This window comes from Panthera tigris, chromosome C2, assembly GCF_018350195.1.
Source record: "Panthera tigris isolate Pti1 chromosome C2, P.tigris_Pti1_mat1.1, whole genome shotgun sequence".
In the NCBI taxonomy this organism is placed as follows: domain Eukaryota; kingdom Metazoa; phylum Chordata; class Mammalia; order Carnivora; family Felidae; genus Panthera; species Panthera tigris.
The window spans coordinates 127,852,488-127,875,148 of record NC_056668.1 but is presented as its reverse complement, the minus strand read 5'-3'; the positions used below and the strand labels follow the sequence as shown (position 1 = coordinate 127,875,148).

Sequence of the window (22,661 nt, the reverse complement as noted above, 5' to 3'; positions counted from 1 at the left end):
AGATGGTAAGTTCTTCCTGAGGACCCAGGAGAGAGTTTGTTGCTCTTATTCTCTCCTGGTAGATGCTGAGTTTGTCTTGTTCAGGCAGGTAATGGGGATTAAAGATGGATGAGCATTCCCCATTGGGTATCAGTGGGGAATGAGAGGTCTTATCAGCTGCTGAAGACACAACTCAAGGCCTTTGGGGCTTTGGGATGGTTGAGGACTGGTGCTCCTGACACTGACATTCTGGGCCAGGAAATGTGCTCCCTGGAGAAACAGAGCAGGCTGTGTACAACCTGACCTGAACCACTGGGGTTGAGAGCTACACAGAGGAGCCCTCCAAGAACCATAGGTGCCACAAACAGGGGAGAGACCACACTGGAGCCTATGCTCAGAGCCCCAACAGCCTTGCATCTCTTCTGAGAGCAACCAGCTGTCCCTGGGCCTGTGTCAGGGGACAGGAAGTACTTAGAATGAATGTGGTCCCTGTGCCACAACTCCTGTTTCCTGGTGGGCTTGGGTTGGTAGGTATAGGCAGACAGACCCCCTGCAGGGCCATGGTAGGCAAAAATATTTGGGCCACATGTGTATGTGGCCTTCTTGCCCCTGTGTTTGCCTGGAGGGTTATTACAAATGTTCTCTCTGTGGTGCCTTCTTTCCCCTGCAAGTCAAGGCAGGTTTTCCTGATCTCTCTCTCTTTATGACCCAACCCAACAGAAATGTGCCCTGTGGATTCCCTTTTTCTACTAAGGAGCCCAGCAGCAAGGAGCAATATTTCCAACTGTTCCCCAGGCTAAAGGTCTTTCATTCACACTGTCCCTTTGCAGATAAAAAAAACCCACTATTATGCTGTGGCTGTGGTGAAAAAGACCAGTGACTTCAATCTGGACCAGCTCCAAGGCAAGAAATCCTGCCACACAGGCCTTGGCAGGTCTGCTGGGTGGAACATCCCCATGGGCTTACTTTATTGGAAGTTGCCTGAGCCACGTGACTCTCTTCTGAGGGGTAAGTGGGCAAGAGGGTGAGTGCTATCAGGCAGGCCTACACAGGCCAAACTGGGGTTGCTCAGACATGATCAGGTGATCATGTGTGATGGGTTTTGGGGGTAGAGGTAGGAGGTATACCAACTTTAAGCTGGTCAGTTCTGCCACATCAGCAGTCCTTGGGAGGTGTCAGCTGTGTTTTTCTTCTCTGAGCTCTTAACATCCAACCAGCGGCTGTCCTGAGGAATAGTGGGGGGAAGGGCATCAAGCCTGACAGAGGGCTTCAGTCAGGACCAAGTTTGCTCGGCCCTACTGTTCACTTCCCTGGGGTTCTTTCCTGTCTGTGGCTGGTGTGTTTCCCATTCTGCTGGAGCTTTTCTGGTGGCCATCTGTTGGCCATGAACTTGGCCTGTACCTCTATATGGGGGTCTCCTATCTCTCAGATAGGATTCCTAGAGGAAACCTCTGAGATGTTCCAGTCTGACAGGCAGAGAGGGGAGCTGACAGCAACCTGAGACAGGCCTGGGTCAATGGCAGGCACAGGCCTAGTTCTTGGGGAGGGAAGTCGGAGGACAAAGGTTAACTTGTCCCTCTTGGAAAACCTTGATCTTGGTCAGTGAACACATATAATGGTGTGCTGGGACTGGGTGTACTGGTTTTCCTTTAGTCACTCTCTGTTCTCTCATGATCCGGGACTGGGAGCTGTAACTGCCTGTGGCCAGGGTGGCTCATGGCCTTTGTTACATGTCTTATGTTGAGCAGCAGCGTCCAATTTCTTCATGGGCAGCTGTGTTCCCTGTGTGGATCGGACCACCTTCCCCCAACTGTGTCAACTGTGTGTGGGAAAAGACACAGAAAAGTGTGCCTGCTCCAACCATGAACCATACTTCGGCTACTCAGGTGCCTTCAAGTGAGTGAGACCAGCTGCTGTTCTATGATGGCCAAAGTGTCCAATGTCCTTAGGCTGTGAGACCCTACCTGGCCCACAGCAGAGCCCAGCCTGCAAAGAGGTGTCCAGGAGGCCTAATTTCTTCACAGTGACTCAGTGATTCAGCTGGGACTCTCCTCCAGGCCAGGCCAGTGCATACGCCTTTCATGTGATATCTGACAGGGAAGCACCTCTCCTGGAGTCCCTTTCTATCTCCCCAGAGCTTTTGATTTCTTAGTCCAGCCCAATGAACTTAGTCTAGCCCAATGAACCTGCCCAATGTGTCCTCTCACTGGGCTAAGCAGAGCCTAAGGGACAGGCACATCCTTAGTGTCTGGACCATTCTTCTGTGACTGACCCTCTGTTTTCTATTGTAGTAGTGTCTCGTGTTCAATGCACTGGCCTCTCTCCTGTCTTCCCTCACTACCCCTGTGCAGACAGCTCATTTTTTGCTACATCTTTTACCTTGGTTATATCCTAAAATTTGATAGACAGCCAAGGCCACATTTCCTCTCTTAGGAGACTTGATGTATTTATCTTCCATTTCAGAAATTTGAAAACTCTGTTCTATATTAAAATATTTTCAATGATTTTTTTTTTTTTTGCTGCTTTGGGAAACATGATGAGGGATTTCTAGTTTCTATAAATTCATCCTCCCATCTTAGTGGCATATCAGTGCCCCATGGCGCTTCCTCAACTGTGGGTCTGCTCAGAGGCCTTCACCAGGCTCTGCCCTTGTCCCCAAGCTGGATGGTGTGATCAGACAGACCCTTAAGCCTGAGGAGAAGGGCCTACCCTGCAGTAATCCTTTTAATGTATTTCTTTCCCACAGGTGTCTGATGGATGACGCTGGGCAAGTGGCCTTTGTCAAGCACTGCACAGTACTGGGTAAGTGACAGGAGAAGAATTTGCATATCTCCTCCAGGCTGTGGGCTTTTTTTTTTTTTTTTCTCCTTCTACATTCCTCTTCATGGGCCATAGTTAGATATGAGCATACTGTGTTCCTCCTTTATCATTGCTTGGGCTTCTACTTGTGCAGAGTTGTGTACATATGGGGTCCTCACCTGGACTCCTGGGCCTCTTTCCATAATTCAACCTCCTGGACACAGGAACCCTTCTTGCCGGTCAATGTTGCCACAACAAAGGATTGGGGGCTCGTCTGGCTGACCTCGGCCTGAACTTGGCCCGCTGAGATGAGACCTGTTGTGGGTGTCAGGCAGTCACCCCTGCACTAGGCATCAGAAGCTTCCTTACCTGTGACTGGTTGTGGGATCTTATGTCAGTTCTCTTATGTGCTCTGGCTTTCATTTGCTCTAGGCATCTCAGCTTGTACATGTTATGATTTATTGGGATTGCAAGGGATAGGGACAGAGACTACAGCTCATGGCTCTGTCCTGGCTACCGTTGGCTCATCCAGGCTTTCTTCCCCCAGAGAACCTGCCAAACAAAGCTGACAGGGACCAGTATGAGCTGCTCTGCCGGGACAACTCCCGGAAGCCAGTGGATAAATATGAGGACTGCTACCTGGCCAGGGTTCCTTCCCACGCTGTTGTGGCCCGAAGTGTGGGGGGCAAGGAGGACTTGATCTGGGAGCTTCTCAACAAGGCCCAGGTACTGAATTCACTGTTCTCCCTCCTGCTTAGTGGTTCCTGATTGGATTTGGGGCATTTTCCTACATTCCCTTCTGGCCACTATGGAATTCCTTGTTTTCAGGACATAGTGGGAACTGTGCCACATATTATCCACTTGTGTGAAAGTGCCCAGCAGGGACTCAGGGTCACACGGGGTCTAGTCCTGCATTACTGCTTAATTCTATTTCTTTCTATCTAAACCAGGACTTCTAAGCCAAGGGCAAACACCCCCTCCCCCATAAGGCCTTCCATGACATCCCCAGAAGGAAATGATCTCTTTCCCAATGTCCCTCAGCCTGACTACAAGGGTGCTACACACACAGCCAGCTTTATTTCCTTAGAGCAGCAGAATCCCAGCACTGAGCCAACCTCCTCTCATCAAGCCATTCCATCTATCAAGAGTTTAAGTGGTAATCACACAGGGTCAGCCTCTGAAGGAGATCCATTTCTTATACTCAGTGAGCTGTCAATCCAGCCAGGGGGATAGGCCACAGAAACATGTTGCATGACTGTAAGAGGGCTGGGGGTGGGGAAGTTGCTGGGTGGGAAAGAGCAGGCCTGTCTGCCCTCTCTCCTGGAATCTTGAAAATTTCATCGTTTTAATTTCATTTTCTGGGGGGTTTGTTTTTCTTCAGTCTCCTTTTGCAGCATTCCTTGTTGCTGTAGCCATTTACTATTGTGTTTTACTATATACAGGAACATTATGGCAAAGACAAATCTACAGCCTTCCAGCTCTTCAGCTCAACTTTGGGGAAGGACCTGCTGTTTAAGGACTCTGCCCAAGGGCTTTTAAGGATTCCCTCTAAAATGGACACCTGGCTGTACCTGGGATATGAGTATGTCACTGCTCTTCGGAATCTAAGGGAAGATATGCGTAAGTACTAGGGAAGGATCATGTGACCTTAGGAGCTAGGAAACCTGGTAAGGGCAGGGACCAGCAATAGACTCTTTCCAGGTACCAGAAGCCCACCCTGACATTTCTTTATCTGCCCAGCTTTGCCACCCAGTGTCAGACTGATGCTAAATGGTATCGGTCATCATGAGATGAGCCCGGATATCACCAAAAGGCATTGAAGGAAACTTATGCTTAAAATGATTTGGATTGATACTAGTATTATTTCCCTTGTATAAATCAGGGCCACCCTGCCTGCCCACTTTGTGAAACCAATTAGCCTGGCACAAAGTAAGGCAAAAAGAACAAAACTACTACAGACTTGTACATCTGCAGCCATATTATGATCAACATGTGCCATAATGAAGCTGGAGCTCTGGACGGGTTAATCCTGCTCCTGAACTTCCTTGGATCATTGTGGGGTTTGCTTGATCACTCTTTCATTCAACAGACATTTATTGATCATCTAGCCATAAACTGTGCTAGGTGCTGCGCATACAATGGTGAGACCAACATATATAAGATTCTGCTGCCATAAAACTTTCTCACACCAGTGGAGAAGACAAATAATGAATAGTCACTCTACTGAATGATTGATTACAAATGATAGATTTGCTCAAAAGAAGGGAAAACAAACACAACAGAACAAAATATCATGGTCTGATGAGACCATGAAAATAAAGAAAAATAGATCCTGGAGCTGTGGGAAAGCTTCCCCGAGGAAGTGACTTGAACTGAACTTGAAAATTGAATAGATGTCCATTTATTCAGCAGACATTTATTGCACTGACCACAAGCCAGGCACCGCCTTTGAATAGTGAGGGTGCCTTGGAGAATAAGACAGGCATAGCCCTTGCCCTGGCTGAGCTTATGTTTTCCTGCAGGGAACAGATAATAAACAATGAACAAATAAATAAGAACAACTCAGGATGTGCCTGTGTAGCTCAGTCAGTTAAGTGTCTGATTCTTGATTTTGGCTCAGGTCCTGATCTCATGGTCATGAGATCAAGCCCCACATTGGGCTTGGTGCTAACAGCATGGAGCCTGCTTGGGATTCTCCCTCTGTCTCTCTAAATAAATAAATAAATAAATAAATAACTTAAAAAAATAAAGTATTAAAAAAAAAGGAACAACTCAGGTAGTTAAGTGCTATTTCAAAAAGAAGAAAAAAAAAACAGGAAGAGCCTGACTGAAGTGATAGAGGGGTTGTGAGTGAAGTTGGCTTCTTAGAAGAAATTATCGTCTAAATGATACAACAAAGAGATTGTTACTGCCTTTGTTTTCTAAGGCTATTAATTCCTTGAATGGGATCTGTTTGTGTATTGCTGGCAAAATCCCAGCACTTTCATGAAGACAGTTAGCAGTATTTGCAGCCAGCAGGAACTTCTGAGGCCTCATCTAAATCTGGTTCTCTTCTTTATGCCCTAGGCTCTGATACCTCAAAGGATGAATGCAAGAAGGTGAAATGGTGTGCAATAAGTCACCATGAGAAGGCCAAGTGTGATACGTGGAGTGTAAATAGCGTAGGGAAAATAGAGTGTGAAACAGCCGAGTCCACCGAAGACTGTATTGCCATGATCGCGGTATGTCATTGCTGCCCCCACAGGGCAGCATCTCTACCACGGCTCTCTGCCTGTTCCTAAGGCTGAGTGAGTGTTCTTAGGAATGATATAAAAACCTGCGTTCCCAGGAACCTTGCCCTCATGTGTGGGAGCCCAGCCCCACAGAAGCTTCAGTACTTTTGATTTTATGGATCTGAAGGGCTCCTTAGGGTTCTGTTTCCTCCTGGTGTTAGTACACAGTGGAGGGCACTCTGAGCTGTGTCCACTTATGGGAGGCTGGACCATGGTGTGGTGTGCCTGAGACCCATGGTGTGCCATGACAAGTGTGACAGGGCTGTGCTGATTGTGCAAGCAGGCAGAAGTTTAGCTTTGTTGATCACAAGAGCATCCCATGTCTGCTTTTGGAATTTTGAAAATCCTGAATGGTACAAAAAAGAAAATGAGAAGTACTTATAATCTTCTAACACAGAGAAAATCCTGTTAAATGGGATCATATCATATTCACAATTCACTACACTTTCTTCTGATATCTAGTTAGCTTTTCCTATGTCACAAATCATTTTTTAGAAAACATGATCTTTTAATGTTGTAATCTATTTCATAGTGTGGATATGATGCAGTTTACTTAGCCATTTATCCATATTATCTATAATAGCATTTAGTTTCTGTCTTTTTGCTGTTATGAATTATACTTGCATGTTTTACATTTTATGAATCATACATTTCACTGAGATAGTTTCCCATATATTTAATTACTCCTTTAGGGTATATTTTGAAAAAGTATATTTCCAGGCCCAATGGAAAGCTTGGCAATCTTGTGGAATTTAAGCATCTCTATAATTCAGGACTTATAAACCTGACAATTAGGTCATTCAAGAATATTTTACTCATTCAGTAACACTTTGACTACACCAAGCACTGAAAGAGAATGCAACCTCATGGCCATGATTCAGGGCCGGAGCCCCATCAGGAGGCATTCTATGCCACAGACATGGCCTTGTGTCCCTGATGCCACTCATCTGTCTTACAAATAAGAACTTTGGTTTCCAGAAAGTTATTGTAGAAATGTCTGTAGGACAGGGCATCCTTATGAGAGGATAGGAGGACTCAATGTGGGTCTTTGCTCCTGGAAAAGCTAAGCAAGGCACCCCAAAATAATCATCAGTTCATCATGCTTTGGGTGAAAATCAGAGTACGTTTTATTTTCTGTGCTGGGTGTTCCTGACTGATAGATCCTCTGGGGGTCTGGTATAAGTACCTGCTATCTCCTGGGGCCTTCGTGGCCTGTACTGGGAAGGCTGCTTCAAGGAAACAGCTGGAAGGACAGGTAGGACAGGAGATAGCCTCGTCACCTGCTTTAATGTGCTGTGTCTTTGCAGAAAGGAGAGGCTGATGCCATGAGCTTGGATGGAGGCTTCATCTACATAGCAGGCCAGTGTGGTCTAGTGCCTGTCCTGGCAGAGAACTACAGTAAGTGTAGGGAGTGTCTCTCAGTGTTTTATTTCCTTTGGGCCAGTGAGAAGAGATGGGAAAATCATAGCCTGATTCACACCGCATTGGCCATAAAGCTCTTGCTTACTGAGCACCTCCTGCTTCCTAGGCTCTGGGCTCCCCCCTCATCTCTAATCCCCACAGTCATGGCAAAGGACAGAATCTTCTATCATACTTTCCACCAGAGGGATAGGAAGCTTGGCACTGGGAAGTTCCAGCTAAAAGTGACCTCTCTGCAGAGGACAGCTGGGATTCCTGGAAGGTCTTCTTGCTTCCCCAAATCACTTCTCCTGTAGTCCCAGTGCAGGGACTCAAGTATAGCCGGAGGACTGTGGCCACAGGTCAAAACAGAGCAGGAAACTTGAAATGCACAATTTTTGGCTAACTTCCAGAGGCCAGTGAGTGAAAGTGAACTTGAATCATCCAGACAGCCTGGACTGTTTGGGAATGTGGTAACATATAGATTGTTTTCCTGGCTCTTTTTATTCTGAGCTGCACATAGAAATGGCATGACTTTCAATGAATAAATGTTTAATGATTTTTTCATTTTTTCCTCCAGAAACTAAAGGCCCTGAGTGTAGCAAGAAGCCAGAGAAAGGTGAGTTGGGATTGGTACCTCAGGAGTTTCATTCTTATTACTTTGGGGAAAGGGTAAGGTATATTTAAATTCAAATCAGAAGTAGGTAAGGCAATAGAAGAGACCAATTTTTAGAGTACAAAAGAACCCTAGAAGGATGATAATTGATAATGATGGTTACTCTTTTAGACTTGCCATGACTTGCATGCAGGATTTCTCATTTAATCCTATTAAGTGGGTACTGTCATCCTTTAAGGATGCCATAAGAGAACCAACAGCTCATGAGGTTACAAGTTGTCTAGGCTCCTATATCCAGCAAGCAAATTTACACCCTCCTCACCACTCCCAACTCTTTGTATTACATGAGGCCTGGACAGTTTTAGATGAGAGTTAGCACCAGGAGTCTTGCTCATATGTGCCTGGCAGGCCTGAGCAGAGCGGCTCACACGGGCATATGTCTAGGAGCATGAAATTACCCAGTCTCCCAGCCAGGCTGGGCCCAGGAACCCAGGCCGGTTTGGCTCTCAGTTAATGCTCTGGTGGGGATGGGTCTAGAAAGATGGGATAGGAACAAGACTGGAAATCTTGTCAAGGTGATCACTGGGTCCCAGAGCTCTGGTGCTCAGATCTCTCCAGCCATTTTCCAGACATTAGTGTGCAACTTTGTCCTTGTGACCTCCCCTGTTACAACCTCCCAGCCTCTCCCCCTCATTCTAGGAGCCAGACTCTTTAGCTGAAAATAGAAAGACCTGGTCTTACTCCACAGATAAGGCTTCTCTGTTTTCTGGTGTGAACAGTTGACTGAATTAACTAAATTGGAAGGTTGAAATCATGGGTTGATATTCTATTCACAGTTTTAGGAGTAGCCTGTATTTCCTGCTACAGATGGTAGCTGACTTGATTTTGAATTTCTACTTCACATATTTATTTTGGTGCAAACCTGTATTCTCCTCATGGCCAGAATATTCCCTGTAGTTTATTTGGTCATTTACTACTCTTTCCTAATTATGACTGTATAAAATGTAAGAGTCACATGTGCTTTTCAGTATCCATTCCTCTGATACCCCACAGTGGAAGGTGAGTTGCTGGTTTATAACTTTACTAGTTTTATGCATTTAGGGAAGACTGATATACCAACCGTTGCTCTGATGATGATCTTTTCTTACTATTTTGTTTTTTAAATTCAGAATAATCTCCATCTGACAGAATGACTGGTACTTCCTCTCAGTCTTGCTTTTTTGTTTTTTTAAATTAATTTATTTATTTTGAGAGAGAGAGAGAGAGAGAGAGATCATGAGTGGGGGGGGCAAAAAGAGAGAGAGGAAGAGAGAGAGAATCCCAAGCAGGCCCTGCACTGTGAGCACAGAGCCTGACACAGGGCTCAAACTCATGAACCTTGAGATCATGACCTGGGCCAAAATCAAGAGTCAGACACTTAAACGACTGAGCCACCCAGGCACCCCACGTTTTGTTTTTATAAGTAGGCTCCATGCCCAGCGTGGGGTTTGAACTCATAACCCTGAGATCAAGAGTTGCATTCTCTACTGAGCACGCCAGGTGCTACATCTCAGTCAGTTATTGGGAAGACCCTTTCAAAGGCAGAAGGAATGATTGGGGATAATTTTGTTTTCATAGGGAAATGGCAGGTTTTGATTGTAGATAGATACTCTGGAAGGCCCGGGGTTGTTAATACTTTCTTTTTTTGTGTCTTTCCTGTAGGGTATCTTGCTGTGGCTGTGGTTAAAAAATCAGCAGATGCATCCCTCACCTGGAACAATCTGAAAGGCAGGAAGTCCTGCCACACTGCAGTAGATAGAACTGCTGGCTGGAACATCCCCATGGGCCTGCTCTACAACAGGATCAACAGCTGTGAATTCGGTAAGTGAATCTTGGGAGGGTGCTGTGATCAGAGCCAGGCTGGAAAGAGGTATTCTGGAAAAAAGTGGTATGGTACAAAATGCTGTGGCCCTGGTTTTATAATAGTAAAATTTGGTTAAAATGAACCTCAAGGAGATACCTAAAAGGGTTACTAGGGCTGGGGAGCTAAATAAGACTGGTTCTTTTTGGTTGCACATATGGCTTGAGTAAACATATGTTTACTTCTCTCTTTCATTTAAAAAAAAAAAAAAAAGAGGTAAGCAGTTCATGGCTGGCTGATATGGTCACTAGAAGCCCAGGCTCCTCTCTTTCTGTTCCACCATTGTGAGCACGGGGCCTCTGTCTTCAAGGTCAACGATGGTAGCCATCACATCCATGATTCACGCAGCCTCAAGGAGCAAGGAATAAAGGGAGCTTGAAGTGTAATGCCACCTGCTGTCGCTTTATTAAAGGAGCTACCCAGGAAATCTAAATCAATTACTTCAAGTAACTTCTTACTGTTCAAAACTCAGGCACACAGTCACTCTTAGCTGTAACAGAGGTTCGAGAATGTCCTCTTTTATTTGGGCATGTTCTGTCCCAAATAAAACTAGAACTTTGTTCAAAAATTAAAAATAGAACTACTATATGATCTAGCAATTTCACTTTTGGGTATTTGTCCAAAGGAAAACACTAACTCAAAAAATTATATACATCTCCACGTTCATTGCAGCAGTATTTATAACAGCCAAGATATGGAAACAGCCTAAGTGTCCACTGAAGAACGAATAAAATTTGAGATACACACACACACACAAAACACTTTTATTCAACCGTGAGAAAGGAAGAAATCTCGCCATTTGCAACAACATGGATGGAACTTGAAGTTGTTACACTAAGTGAAGTATTTTAGGTAGAGAAAGACAAATACTGCATAATCTCACTTATATGTGGAATCTAAAAAAACCCCCAAGCTCATGGATATGGAAAACAGATTGATAGTTGCTAAAGGTGGGGGGTGGGGCAATGGGCAAAATGGGTGAAGGGGCAAAAGATACAAGCTTGTAGGTATAAACTAAATAAATCCTGGGAATGTAATGTACAGCATGGGGACTATAGTTAATAAAACTGTATTGCATTTTTCCAAGTTGTTAAGAAAGCAGATCTTAAAAGTTCTCATTACAAGAAAAAAATTTTGTGACAACATACGGTGATGGATGTTAACTAGACTCATTGTGGGAATCATTTTGCAATGTATTGCTATAGCGAATCATGTTGCACACCTGAAACTAATGTAATGTTACATGTCATCTATCTCCCAATAAAAAACAATGGAGAAAAAATTAAAAGAAAAAACCCAACTAGATCTTTGTTACTAAGGAATAAGGGGAAATGACTGTTGGGTGGACAGTACAATCCCTGCCACTGGGCTTTCTAGGTAATGTGAATGTGTGGAATCCTTGGATCTCTTTAAGGTCTTGGCAATCTCACTGAGGGGCTGCCCAGCTCTTAGGCCCTTTCAAAGCGGTGAAAACCAGTTTATTCTCTGTGTCCACTGAATATCTTCAGGTATGAGTTTAGTTCTACCCCTGAAAAATGTATATGTAAGTTAACCATAGACAAATAATTTCTAAAGATTATTTACATCAACTTTCTGAGTACTTCCTCCTTGACACCTCCAAATATGTGCAACTGCTTTAAAAGGAGAGGCCTCTGGGGCACCTGGGTGGCTCAGTCAGTTAAGCGTCCGACTTTGGCTCAGGTCATGGTCTTGTGGTCCGTGAGTTCGAGCCTGGCATCGGGCTCTGTGCTGACAGCTCACAGCCTGGAGCCTGTTTCAGATTCTGTGTCTCCCTCTCTCTCTGACCCTCCCCCATTCACGCTCTGTCTCTCTCTGTCTCAAAAATAAATAAACGTTAAAAAAATTTTTTTAAATAAAAATAAAAATAAAGGAGAGGCCTCTGAAGACAGTTATGAACCAGACAAGTCCTGTGTGTAGGGACCGGGGATATTTCTGCACTGGGGTGTTCTCTGACAGCAGTTTGAGAGGAGGCAAAGTATGGCTGGGGTGATACCCAGAAAGCTTGGGCTCCCCACCAGCAAGGGCACTACCTCTGCTCTTCTGAACTTCCTGGCAGTTTCACAGCCATCAGAGAGCAGCTGAGCTGTGAGTAAAACCCCCAAGCTCTTAAATGAGTTTGGAGTTCTAAGTTCTATTAAAGTCTCTTCTAAAAAATAGCAATGGAAGGAAAATCCTGAAAACAAGTGGCACATGCTCAGGGAGTGAGACCTTCAATTTTATCACTTTTATGTCAATTTTCATGTCATTTCCTTCTCTTCTCTCTTTAGATAAATGATGACACTATCCAGGTACCCATGGAATCCTCTCTACCTGACTTGTAATGCTCTGCTGACATCTATTCCCAGCCTCAATTAAGTTTTCTTTTAAAGCCTGGACCCTGGCAGGTCCTGACTTGGTGGTGGGTCACAGAATGAATATGTTCCACTTATCCTGGGCCATACACACCTGTTATGTGTTAGATGAAAGCTACTCATATTGACTCAGTTAGGAAGAGCTGACTTTCTCTTGTCCTTCTACACAGATAAAATTTTCGAACAGAGCTGTGCCCCTGGATCTATGCGAAATTCCAGTCTCTGTGCTCTGTGTGTTGGCTCGGCAAAAACTCCAGGAAAGGAGTGTATTCCCAATAGCCATGAGAGATACTATGGTTACACGGGGGCTTTCAGGTGAGTCTTTTAATCCTGACACAAATATAATGATAAACCCAGCCCTGACAAGATTGTTTTTTAGGAACTAAAGTGAGATTATTATGTTCCTGGCCTGTTAGTCTTGCATGTATTAGGGTGCCCCATTTAGCAACTGTATTAGAACCCTGTGTGAAGGAGCATCCAAGTGCCTCCAGGACACTATCTCTAGACCTGGCTCTCATAGCAAAGACTGACAGTACAATGCAGATTAGAAGTTCTCAACAGGGGGGCGATTTTCCCCTCAGGGGAAATTTGGCAGCGTCTGGAGATGTTTTTGATGATCAAATGGGGTTGAGGGAGGGTGCTACTGGCATCTAATTGGTAGAGGCTGCTAAACATCTTACACACACAGGAAAGCATCCTACAACAAAGAATTGTTTGGCTCAAGATGTCACAATTGCCAAGGTGAGGAAACACTGCCAGAGTTGAATACAGGAGTCAGGAGTCTGGTTCATGCTTTTCTAGGCACCTCTGGGGAACCTATGGCCATATTCACCTGGCAATACACAAAAGTAACCTGCAGGACTTCTACATTCCCAACTGCCAAGTCTATTTCATGGGGTAGTTGTTACTTATACAAAGATGCCTATGCACCTTTTGACCTTATTGCTTTTTAACTGTCTTATGATTCAGCCTTGTGTTAGTAGTTCATGAGTCCATCATCTGCACAATGATGGTGGTATTCTAACTGAACTTCTCAGTAGTGAAGGAGAAAAGAAAGGTTATCCTAATTCTCCAGTTAGAACCACCTGGTGAGTTAGTGTAAATACAATTCACAGTCCACAGATTCCCAATTTTTACAAAGTAGAGTGTGAGTAAGAAATCACCGTATTGGGACACTGCCCCTCTAATATCTCTATTGATGCTAGGGAAATGCTATAGCTCTATTGAAGAAACTATGCCATAACTTAGCATTTAGTGTATGGAATTGAGATTAGATAACCACAAAGCTAATTGAAGGTTTTGTTTTCTTTTCTTTATTACTTACATTAGTAATCTGTAAGATTAGTGATAGAATGGGAGTCACAATTGCTGACATCAGATGGCTAGCCCTGGATCTATCAGGTGGCCCTCCTGAATGACAGATGTTGTCTCTCTGACCTTCTCTCTTCTCTCTCTCTGTCTGGCACTCTGCAGGTGTCTGGTTGAGAAGGGAGATGTGGCCTTTGTGAAAGACCAGACTGTCATGGAGAACACTGGGGGTATGTTCACATGCTCCTCTGTCCCCACAAATTGGGGTTTCTGGGTTCACTTATGGTCAGGATGCCTTTGTGGATGTGTATGTACTCTGTTAGACTCCAGAGCTCTGACCCTTGACCTGTTTTTTTCAGTGGAGAGAGAAGTGTTCACCTGGGTAGGCAGAATGGTAAGGACCATGAGGTTCTTCTAGTGGCCCTGAACTGGTGCAGGCATTGCCTTTCCCCTAAATACTTCAGTGCACACTTTGTAGGAATGAGGACATTTTCTTATATGTCTACATTATAATTACTGAGATCAGGAAATTGATATTAACATGCATTTAATATTTACCATGTTCACAGCCCATACTAAGATTTTGTGAATTGTCCCCAAAAGGTCCTTTTTAACTATTTCCTATGTTTCTGGGTCCAATATATATATTCCAAATATATTCTAGGTCCACTGAAAAAAACCTAGAGACAATAGTACACCAGAGGGAATGAACACCAAGATCTTTACTTCTAGAACCATTCTCCAATAGCAGGAGCCAGGGACACTTGGAAAAATAGCTGATTCTAGGGCTAGGGCAGGAAAAATATAAGGTGAGCCTGGAACATCATGGTGAAAATTTTGGGATATATCAAAATATACAGGAGCCATTTTTAATGATCCCCACTGGCCAAATCTGGGACATTTTGAGCACTAGAAGAAATAATAATGGTAGTAAGATAATGACTTGTTCAATAAAATGGGAATATGGGATAATAATATCCTGATTAAGCAAATGAGGATAAAAGGAAACATCTTCCTTATTGTGGAACAAGAATAAATGGAGGAATACTGTAATTATACAGTTAAAAAAACTATCATTTGGCAAACAATATAGTAATAATTGTTTCAAACAAGAATCATCAATGGGTACTAAAACTAGTGGGTGAATATTAGATGCCGTGACATTAAAAAACCTAACAAAAATTTTTTTAAAGTTAGTAAGAATGAGCACTCCACCTGCCCCCTCCTATCACTAACTGCTTAGAGAACCTGCTATAGTGCAGGTAAGTATTACCTTGCTTCCTTTCTCATGTCCCTTCACCCAACCCCAGATCATCCCAGCAACTCATCTAGAATGAACTAGCTTATCACCAACTCCTCTGAGAATCCTTCCAAGATGGCATGCCCCCATCCCACAACAGAATCTTCCATCCATATGACTAGTACATTGGGTTCATCTCATTCTGTAATAAACTGTGGCTACAGAAACTCTTTGAGCTCTTTTTTCCTTCTTTTATACCCCAACTATGGTAAGTGGCACACAGAAGTTGCTAAGTACTTACTTGAAGGACTACTGTGTTGGCTAATTTTTCTTTCTTTTCTCCTATGACTGTTGCTTTTTCCTTTAAAGGCTGCCCTTTTTCCTATGACTTGAGTTTTACCCCTAGATTGGTTCTTTGTTACCCCTTGATTTTTAAATTTTTTTTCTTTGGTACTGTTCTGAGTGGGGTTTCTCTCTCTAGGTCTCACCTCTGCACCCTGCAATGACTCCAAAATCCTTACCCCCTGAGGAGAAGGTAGAGCAGAGGCCTCAACTGCCTTCTAAATAACACTCTGGAGTCTCTATTTGCCATGTGGTCATTTTTATATACAAAGTTCACTGGCACTGCAACCTCAACCGCTATGAGTCCAAACTTCTACTATTTCTTTCAAAATCCACTCCTCTTCTTAGCTTCTATCCCTTTTGAGGCCTTTATCGTCTGCCCTGACAGTTGGGCCTAGGTTAGTCTCCCAGTCAGTATGTATAACACAGGTTACACACCTAAAACCATGTCTCCTCCAGCCATCTCTCCCTAATGAATATGTTCTCACCAAGATGGTTCTCCGCTCATACAGCATTTAGAAATATAAATAGAAAATGTTACTATCTGCATCCGGAATTGTTGCTTTTGGTTTATGTGCTATTTTCCCGCTCCAATAATACTGTATCTGACAGAGGGCGGACAACATAGTATTGAATAAATGCTTAAATTATGAAGTAGAACAGAATTGGTTTGGAGAGAATGATGGTGGGTTTCATTTGGAGGGAGCTGAGTTGAAGGGAATGGTAAGAAAGGGCAGGATAAATGTTAGAAGGTGAGCAAAGATGTGTGCAGTTACTCATGGGAGAGACACAGGCAATTTGGAGTTTTCTATTAAAACTGTAAGTCTATATTTGGGGAGGGTAGGAAAAGAGGTATTTTTACTTTATAAATAATACACAGCTTTATGGTAGCTAATTCATGCATTAGTTGTTCAATTAAATAAAATTAAATCAAAATTAAATTAAGAAAAAGATTGCAACGCTGCCTTTTAGATGAGAAGTAAAAACTAGGAAAATATATTTGAGAAGTGCCTCAGGAGGAAGGAAACCTTGAAAATGGGTGAGATTTTCTTTTTTTTTTCAGGGAAATTACAGAAACAATGAAGAAGCTGAGAACAGGATATGGACCTGTACGCACAGAAGCATGTGTGCATTTATTTTCATGTAGAACCAGTATGAGCACATCAGATTTAGAACACTGGTCCAGCTTGCAAAATGGCCCCAGGGGAAGTTCTTTTGCTTGCTGATGCCAGATTGTATTGCACAGAGAGCCACGTTCTTCCTGTGCTAGAGCAAGAAGTCCAGATGCTTTGGAATTTAGTAGAAATGAAGATGTTTTTGAACATCATTCACAGATATATTTCACTTTCTCCTGGTTGGGTGGGACAGGTTGGAAGGAATGGTCACTAGGAATTCTTGGTTGAGTGTTGAATCTGTTGAATCAGACTTATATACATGTGAGTGTCTCTTCCTCTCCACATCACTGTGACCCCAGTGTGTGCACTTCTGCTGGCCAATGGCTCTAGGTCCTTCAGATGTCAGTGGGTTGGTTATGTGCCCTCAGTGAGGGTGCCTAACCAAAGCTATCAGCTGTGGCTGACCCACCTTCTCTGTCCCCAGGAAATAACAGTGCAGAATGGGCTAAGGATCTGAAGATGGAAGACTTTATGCTGCTGTGTCCTGATGGCAGCAGGAAGAATGTGACAGAGGCTGAAAAATGCTTCCTAGCCCATGCCCCGAATCACGCTGTGGTCTCACGGAAAGATATGGCAGCTTGTGTTAGCAAAACATTACTTGAGCAGCAGGTATGGACAAGCCAGGGCCTGCCATTTTTTCTTCCTCGTGTGTGTGGATTATTTGGGGGAGTTCAGTGTTAAGCACAGCCCTCACTCCAGCATTCTCTTTCTGGAAACTAGAATTGGGAGGCTGTCACTTGTGGAACTGGATCTCCCAGGCCCAGGTCTGCTTATATCTCCAGGTCACTGGAGATTAGTTCCCACGTGATCCACTGGCTCTGGGGTCCATGCATCTGCTTTCTTGCTCACCCTTGACCTTGCTCTATGGTACCGTCATTTTCTCCTTGTATCCTTTTTGAAAATGAAGGAGAGTAATCCTGTGTCCTAGCCTTCACTGATATAAGTCATGAAATGTGAACTGTATTTCTCTTGTTTAGAGAGACTGAGAACCACTCCAACAGCCAGAAACACAGGACCTCTATCCTCAGGCAGCTTGTCCTCTGGGGAGAACAAGCAACCCAGGGCCAGCCTTGTTGTGAGGGGGAGGGGGAAGAGGCTGCCTGAGTATTCTAATCCTGAGAGTCCTCTACCCACACACACCACTTTCTCCTCAACAATAGCTTCCTGCCTGCCATTAGTTTTCTTTAAAAAAAAAAAAAAAAATTAAGATAGCATATTTTCGTGAGCCCTCTTAAGGTAAATGATAATAATAATTAGCATTTAATGAACATTTCTTAGGTGCTAGATGGAATGTTAAACTTTTTGTAATCATCATTTCACTTATAATCCTACAAGGCCTAGAGTTAAGCCTCTTGCCCACGATGGGATCAAAGATGCAGTCAAACATGAAATTTAACAACTCCCTATACCACCCCTTGTTGTGCTCCGTTTACTATCTTCTTTGATAGTAATACTTGGAAGGAACATGTTTCTGTCCTCTCATTTCCTGGAAGCAGTCTCCAAGGCCATAGCCAATGAAGTGGGGAAGAGAGATCAGGGAAGTCAGGAGTGACTAGGTGGGTGGGAGGGACTTTCCAGAGGTGAGACCAGGATGCACCCCATAAAGGACATGGGGTCTCATGAAAGCATGAAGCTGGGGCCAAAAATGGGTCAACGCCAGGCGAGACATATGGAAACATCCTGAGGCATCCTCTGCAGCTTCCCTTGCTTCCCCAGGGCTGGTTTCCAGCTTTCATCCCCCTGAAACCAATCCTTGTATTCTCAGCTATTCACTGCCACAGACCCTCATGTGTTTTCCCTCTATCTGACAGGAGTTGTTTGGAAAAACTGAAAATGACTGCTCGAGCCAGTTCTGTATGTTCCACTCAGACACCAAGGACCTTCTGTTCAAGGATGACACAACATGTTTGGCCAAACTTCCGGAAGGCACAACATATAAATCTTACTTAGGACCAGAGTATATCACAGCTGTTGCTAACCTGAGACAGTGCTCCACCTCAAGTGAGTAAGAGAAACAGCATGGGGAAAGATGCCAAGCAAACATGGGTGGGGTTCTAGGTGGTGAGTAGAAAAGGAGGAGTGGGCTGTGGCCCTCTGGGGATGACCAATAGACAAGACGAGATGATGAGAGAACACCGTAATCCCAGTGCGTGTGAAAGGCTTCTTGTATGGGCAGATGGTAAGGTGGACACAGGCTCAGGGCACTAAGGTAATGAACTGCCCAGACATGAAGAATTCCATGTTATTACTAGGGAAAGGAAGAGGTTGTATGTACCCAATGCTCATTGCTCTGCAGTAAACTCCTTTTTTAAAATTAAAAAAAAAAGTTTATTTATTGATTTTGAGTGAGAGAGAGAGAGAGAGAGAGAGAGAGAGAGAGAATCCCAAGCAGGATCCACATGCTGAGCCTGACACAAGGCTTGATCTCACGACTGTGAGGTCATGACCTGAGCCAAAATCAAGAGTGGGATGCTTAACTGACTGAGCCATTCAGGCACCCCTACTAAACTCCTTTTTATATACAGCTGAACTGTCCAATATAGCAGCCTCCAATTATTTATGGCTATTTAAATTTAAATTAATTAAAATTAAACAAAGTTAAAAATTTAGTTCCTCAGCTACACCAGCCACAATTCAAGCAGTCAGTAGCTACATGTAGCAACAGACAGGTGAGCAAACAGAATATTTCCATCATCACAGAAAGTTCCCTTACACAGCACTGCTTTTGAGAGCTTGAACAATGACAATTTTTATAATTATAAAGTTGCTATACCTACTGCTCATTGAGAACACCAGTTTTCTAAGCCTCAAAATAACAATAAAACACACCTTTGCACTTTAACTATGCTGGACATCATTGAATCCCTTGAAATCATTTGGAAGAGGTGAGAGAATAACATGTGGATGGAGGGAGGTTATTCTTTAACTCCTGTGTGCATATAAGTGAGCCATGGTCCTTAAAATACTGATTCACAGGCTGTGGGGATACTGATTCAGCAAGTCTGTGCCAGCGTCCCATAGTTCCAACGTAAGGAACACGTTTACCCACAGCCACCGTTGTGAGCACCCAGGTTACATTTACCTAACCTATATCCTCCAGAAGGGGACAAAGTCTCGGTCTGCTATTCTTTGCTCCTTCTCCAGCCCCTAGCTTGGAAACTGGCATGTTCCAGGTACTTGTTATTAGTTCCTCACCTGACTAAGGAGGCCAGAGAGGACAGTCCCACCAGGCTCCTTCCAGCTACATGGATTTAGGTGTAGGAAACATGCCTATAAGACACAAGGTGGGGGATGATACAGGGCAGGGAACCCATGTTACCATCCTTGGTGCACAGTACTGCCCAGAAAGATACAGGAGCTGGGTGGGCAAGTGGAGAAGGCCACTGAGAGAATGGCCTAGTCCACCTGTAGACCCCTAGTGGGTCTGAGTGCTTTTGTCTCTGATTTAACTGCTCATTCACTCAACAAAAAATAAACATAAGTAGATTTTGACTGACCTACCTCTCTTCTCTGCTCCACAGAACTCCTGGAGGCCTGTACTTTCCACAAAGATTAAAATTCAAGAGGTGGAGCCACACCAGATGGAGATGGGAGCTCATGTGACCCATAAGCTTCCCTTTAGGTCTCGCTAGCCTGAGTGGTTTGTTTGGCTTCACAGTTTGGCAGTGGTGTCTCTGCAGAACATAAAATAAAAATTATTATGGTGTTATCTTTTAAAAACTTCATTCGTTTCTAAATGGAAGAATTTTTTTTTAAACACTACCTGACTAAATACATTTGCAACTAAGCACTTCCTTCAGAGCTCAAGTTCATCTGACATCTTCCACAGCTTTGATTGTGGTACCATAGCCAAGTAGGAATTCTTTCTGAAAGGGGTCTGCATGGTCATTGTAACAGAATCAAGTATAAGTGGCTGTGTGTGTGTTGGGGGGGGGGGGCAGGAAGGAGGATGCTGAGTGAGTTATTGAAATGGAGTGTTCAGTGGAGTACAGCTATTTTTGCCTTGAAAAAAATATAGAAGATTTATATATTTTTTAAAAATTGTAATGATTTTTATCAGGTACACTTGAGGTTCTGATTCTAATGGGCTGGAAAAGTGAATCAGTGGAACATCTGAAAATTATCACTTAACCCTGATTCCCACAGTAGTCACTGCCCTGTCTCCTCTCCTTCTTCTGAAAGGTGGAGGCTCACTCTTTCCATGCCTCTTATTAAAGGCTGAACACACAGAAATCAGTCTTCTGTTCCACTCACTTCCCTGCAGCTACCCTGGCCAAGGTCATGGCCCATCTGCCATCTGTAAAAAACAATTTTAATTCTTTCATTCCTGAGTCTGTTTACTGCACTTGAATGGCTGACTGGTCACTCTTTCTGGGAACTCTCTCAAATTTCTCTGACATGGCAGCTCCCTGCTTTGGCTCCTAACCCTCTCTGTCCATTTGTGGTCTTACCGTGGGCTCATCCTGCCAGCCCTGAAATTGTAGGGAAATCTTCTCGGGCTTCTTTTCTTGATCCAATGCTCTTACTTTCTAGGCCCTCCCTACGCAATGCGAATGACTCTGGGGCACCTACATCTCTAACTATATTCCTGGCCCCTGCCTCCTGCATCCCCATACTCATACTTCCTCCTGCCTATGGATCTATACTACACAGTTCTCACAGCAATGAGAAGCCCAACAAATAGAAAACAGAGGGGATCATCTTGCCCCTTCCCTCTTCTGCTTCCCTAACTGTCCAACTGTCATTTCCATATATTTGACAACAGCTGAAGACATCGTCTTCTATCCACGTACAGGAGTCATAAACCAAGGAGTCAAATTTCAATTCACTGTTTTCTCTCACTCCATAGCCAATGCCAGCAGGTTCTTTTGATTTTGCCTTCTAAGTGACTTTCCAGTTTGCCCCTTTATTACTTCACTCCTACTACAGCCTCAATGTACACTCAGGGGTAGAGCCGCAGATGGGGGATTTCTGGACACAATAGTTCATATCTCTAACAGGATGCTGGGTCCACTTTGCAGTTAGGACCTGATGTTGACCTTTTGACACACAGCTTTGAGCCTATGAGCACTCTGCCTTATTTGATATTCACCTAAACTCCACCCTTACCCTAAATCCTATAATAACTCTTTACATTTGTTTGGTGAAACAGTTCCTCTGGGGTCTTATTGCAATGAGGCAACAAAGCTAATTTTGTCAACAATGTACTGTCTACCACAAGCCTGACACTGTTCTAGTGACTGTAAATGCAGCTATGCATATTGTAGTCTCTTGAAATCATTTCTGCTTATTTTGATTTATTCCTCTCTCTAGACTGCCTTATCAGTATAGATGTACAAAAAAATGAAGTAATGTTCACCAGATACTACAGGTATAAATCTGAAGTGATTTGTGGCTTTCTTCTTTGATCTTTCACTATTGCTTGAGTTTTTAATATGACAAACATGTCCTATTTTAATTATTTTAGAAAAATCATCTAAGTGGTTTTTTTTTCCCCCCAAAGAAACAAAGTTAAAGAGATAAGCCAGAATACGGGAATCATACGATTGATGTCCCTGAGTCTGAGATCATTTCCAGTGTGCTTTGGAGCTATTGGGAATAGAAGAACAGGGGGAAATGTGTCTGGAGAATGGGACATTTTAATTAATGGGAGAGAGGGAAAAATTGTCTATGTTTGTTTCACTAGAACTCTCTTCATTTGCTATTTGAGTAAAGGAGCAAAACACGGTCAGCAAGCAGCAGTCAGTATCTGCCTGTCCTTCCTCTGGGTTCATCTCCACACACCTCCTGGAAGCATGTGTTGACAGAGATGTGAGAGGACAGGAAACAGCAGATTCCCTCCTGCTCTCATTCATGAGAATGGCATTTCTTCTGCCTTTAACCAGGAAACATACTGGAAAAAAAGTCTGTGTCTTGTTAAACCATTCTTTCATCATTCCCAAATTTTACCACCAAGCACTTTTTCATTCACATAGCTCTGGCCAAAAATTCTTATACAGTTACGACAGTTATGGTGAGTGTTCTCCTGTTCAGTCCTTCCCCCTTCCCTGCATTTTTAGCTCCTAACAGAGGAATCAATGGTTATTACAAAGGATGTGTGTGTGTGTGTGTGTGTGTGTGTGTGTGCATGTGCATGTGTGTACGCACTGGGTAGTGGATACAGAACAGGGACCAGAACCATAAGAAAGAAAGAAAAAAGAGAATGTGGTAAAATTACTGCCAGTTCTGATAGTTTTAATTGATAGTTCTAATTTAAAATA

The 22,661-nt window shown here is 43.6% G+C and overlaps 1 protein-coding gene across 1 annotated transcript in view; it reads left to right on the top strand.

Annotated features, from left to right (window-relative positions):
- The window catches only part of LOC102952826 (serotransferrin), a 59,341-nt gene that overhangs the window by 4,987 nt on the left and 31,693 nt on the right, over positions 1 to 22,661 (top strand). Inside the window, exons 4-17 of the mRNA XM_042998359.1 lie at positions 782 to 987; positions 1,728 to 1,875; positions 2,726 to 2,781; positions 3,326 to 3,504; positions 4,221 to 4,398; positions 5,845 to 5,999; positions 7,358 to 7,448; positions 8,029 to 8,067; positions 9,766 to 9,924; positions 12,507 to 12,651; positions 13,810 to 13,874; positions 16,826 to 17,010; positions 18,213 to 18,402; positions 19,923 to 19,953. Coding sequence (XP_042854293.1) covers positions 782 to 987; positions 1,728 to 1,875; positions 2,726 to 2,781; positions 3,326 to 3,504; positions 4,221 to 4,398; positions 5,845 to 5,999; positions 7,358 to 7,448; positions 8,029 to 8,067; positions 9,766 to 9,924; positions 12,507 to 12,651; positions 13,810 to 13,874; positions 16,826 to 17,010; positions 18,213 to 18,402; positions 19,923 to 19,953 — 1,827 coding nt within the window. The remainder of the gene's footprint in view (positions 1 to 781; positions 988 to 1,727; positions 1,876 to 2,725; positions 2,782 to 3,325; positions 3,505 to 4,220; positions 4,399 to 5,844; positions 6,000 to 7,357; positions 7,449 to 8,028; positions 8,068 to 9,765; positions 9,925 to 12,506; positions 12,652 to 13,809; positions 13,875 to 16,825; positions 17,011 to 18,212; positions 18,403 to 19,922; positions 19,954 to 22,661) is intronic.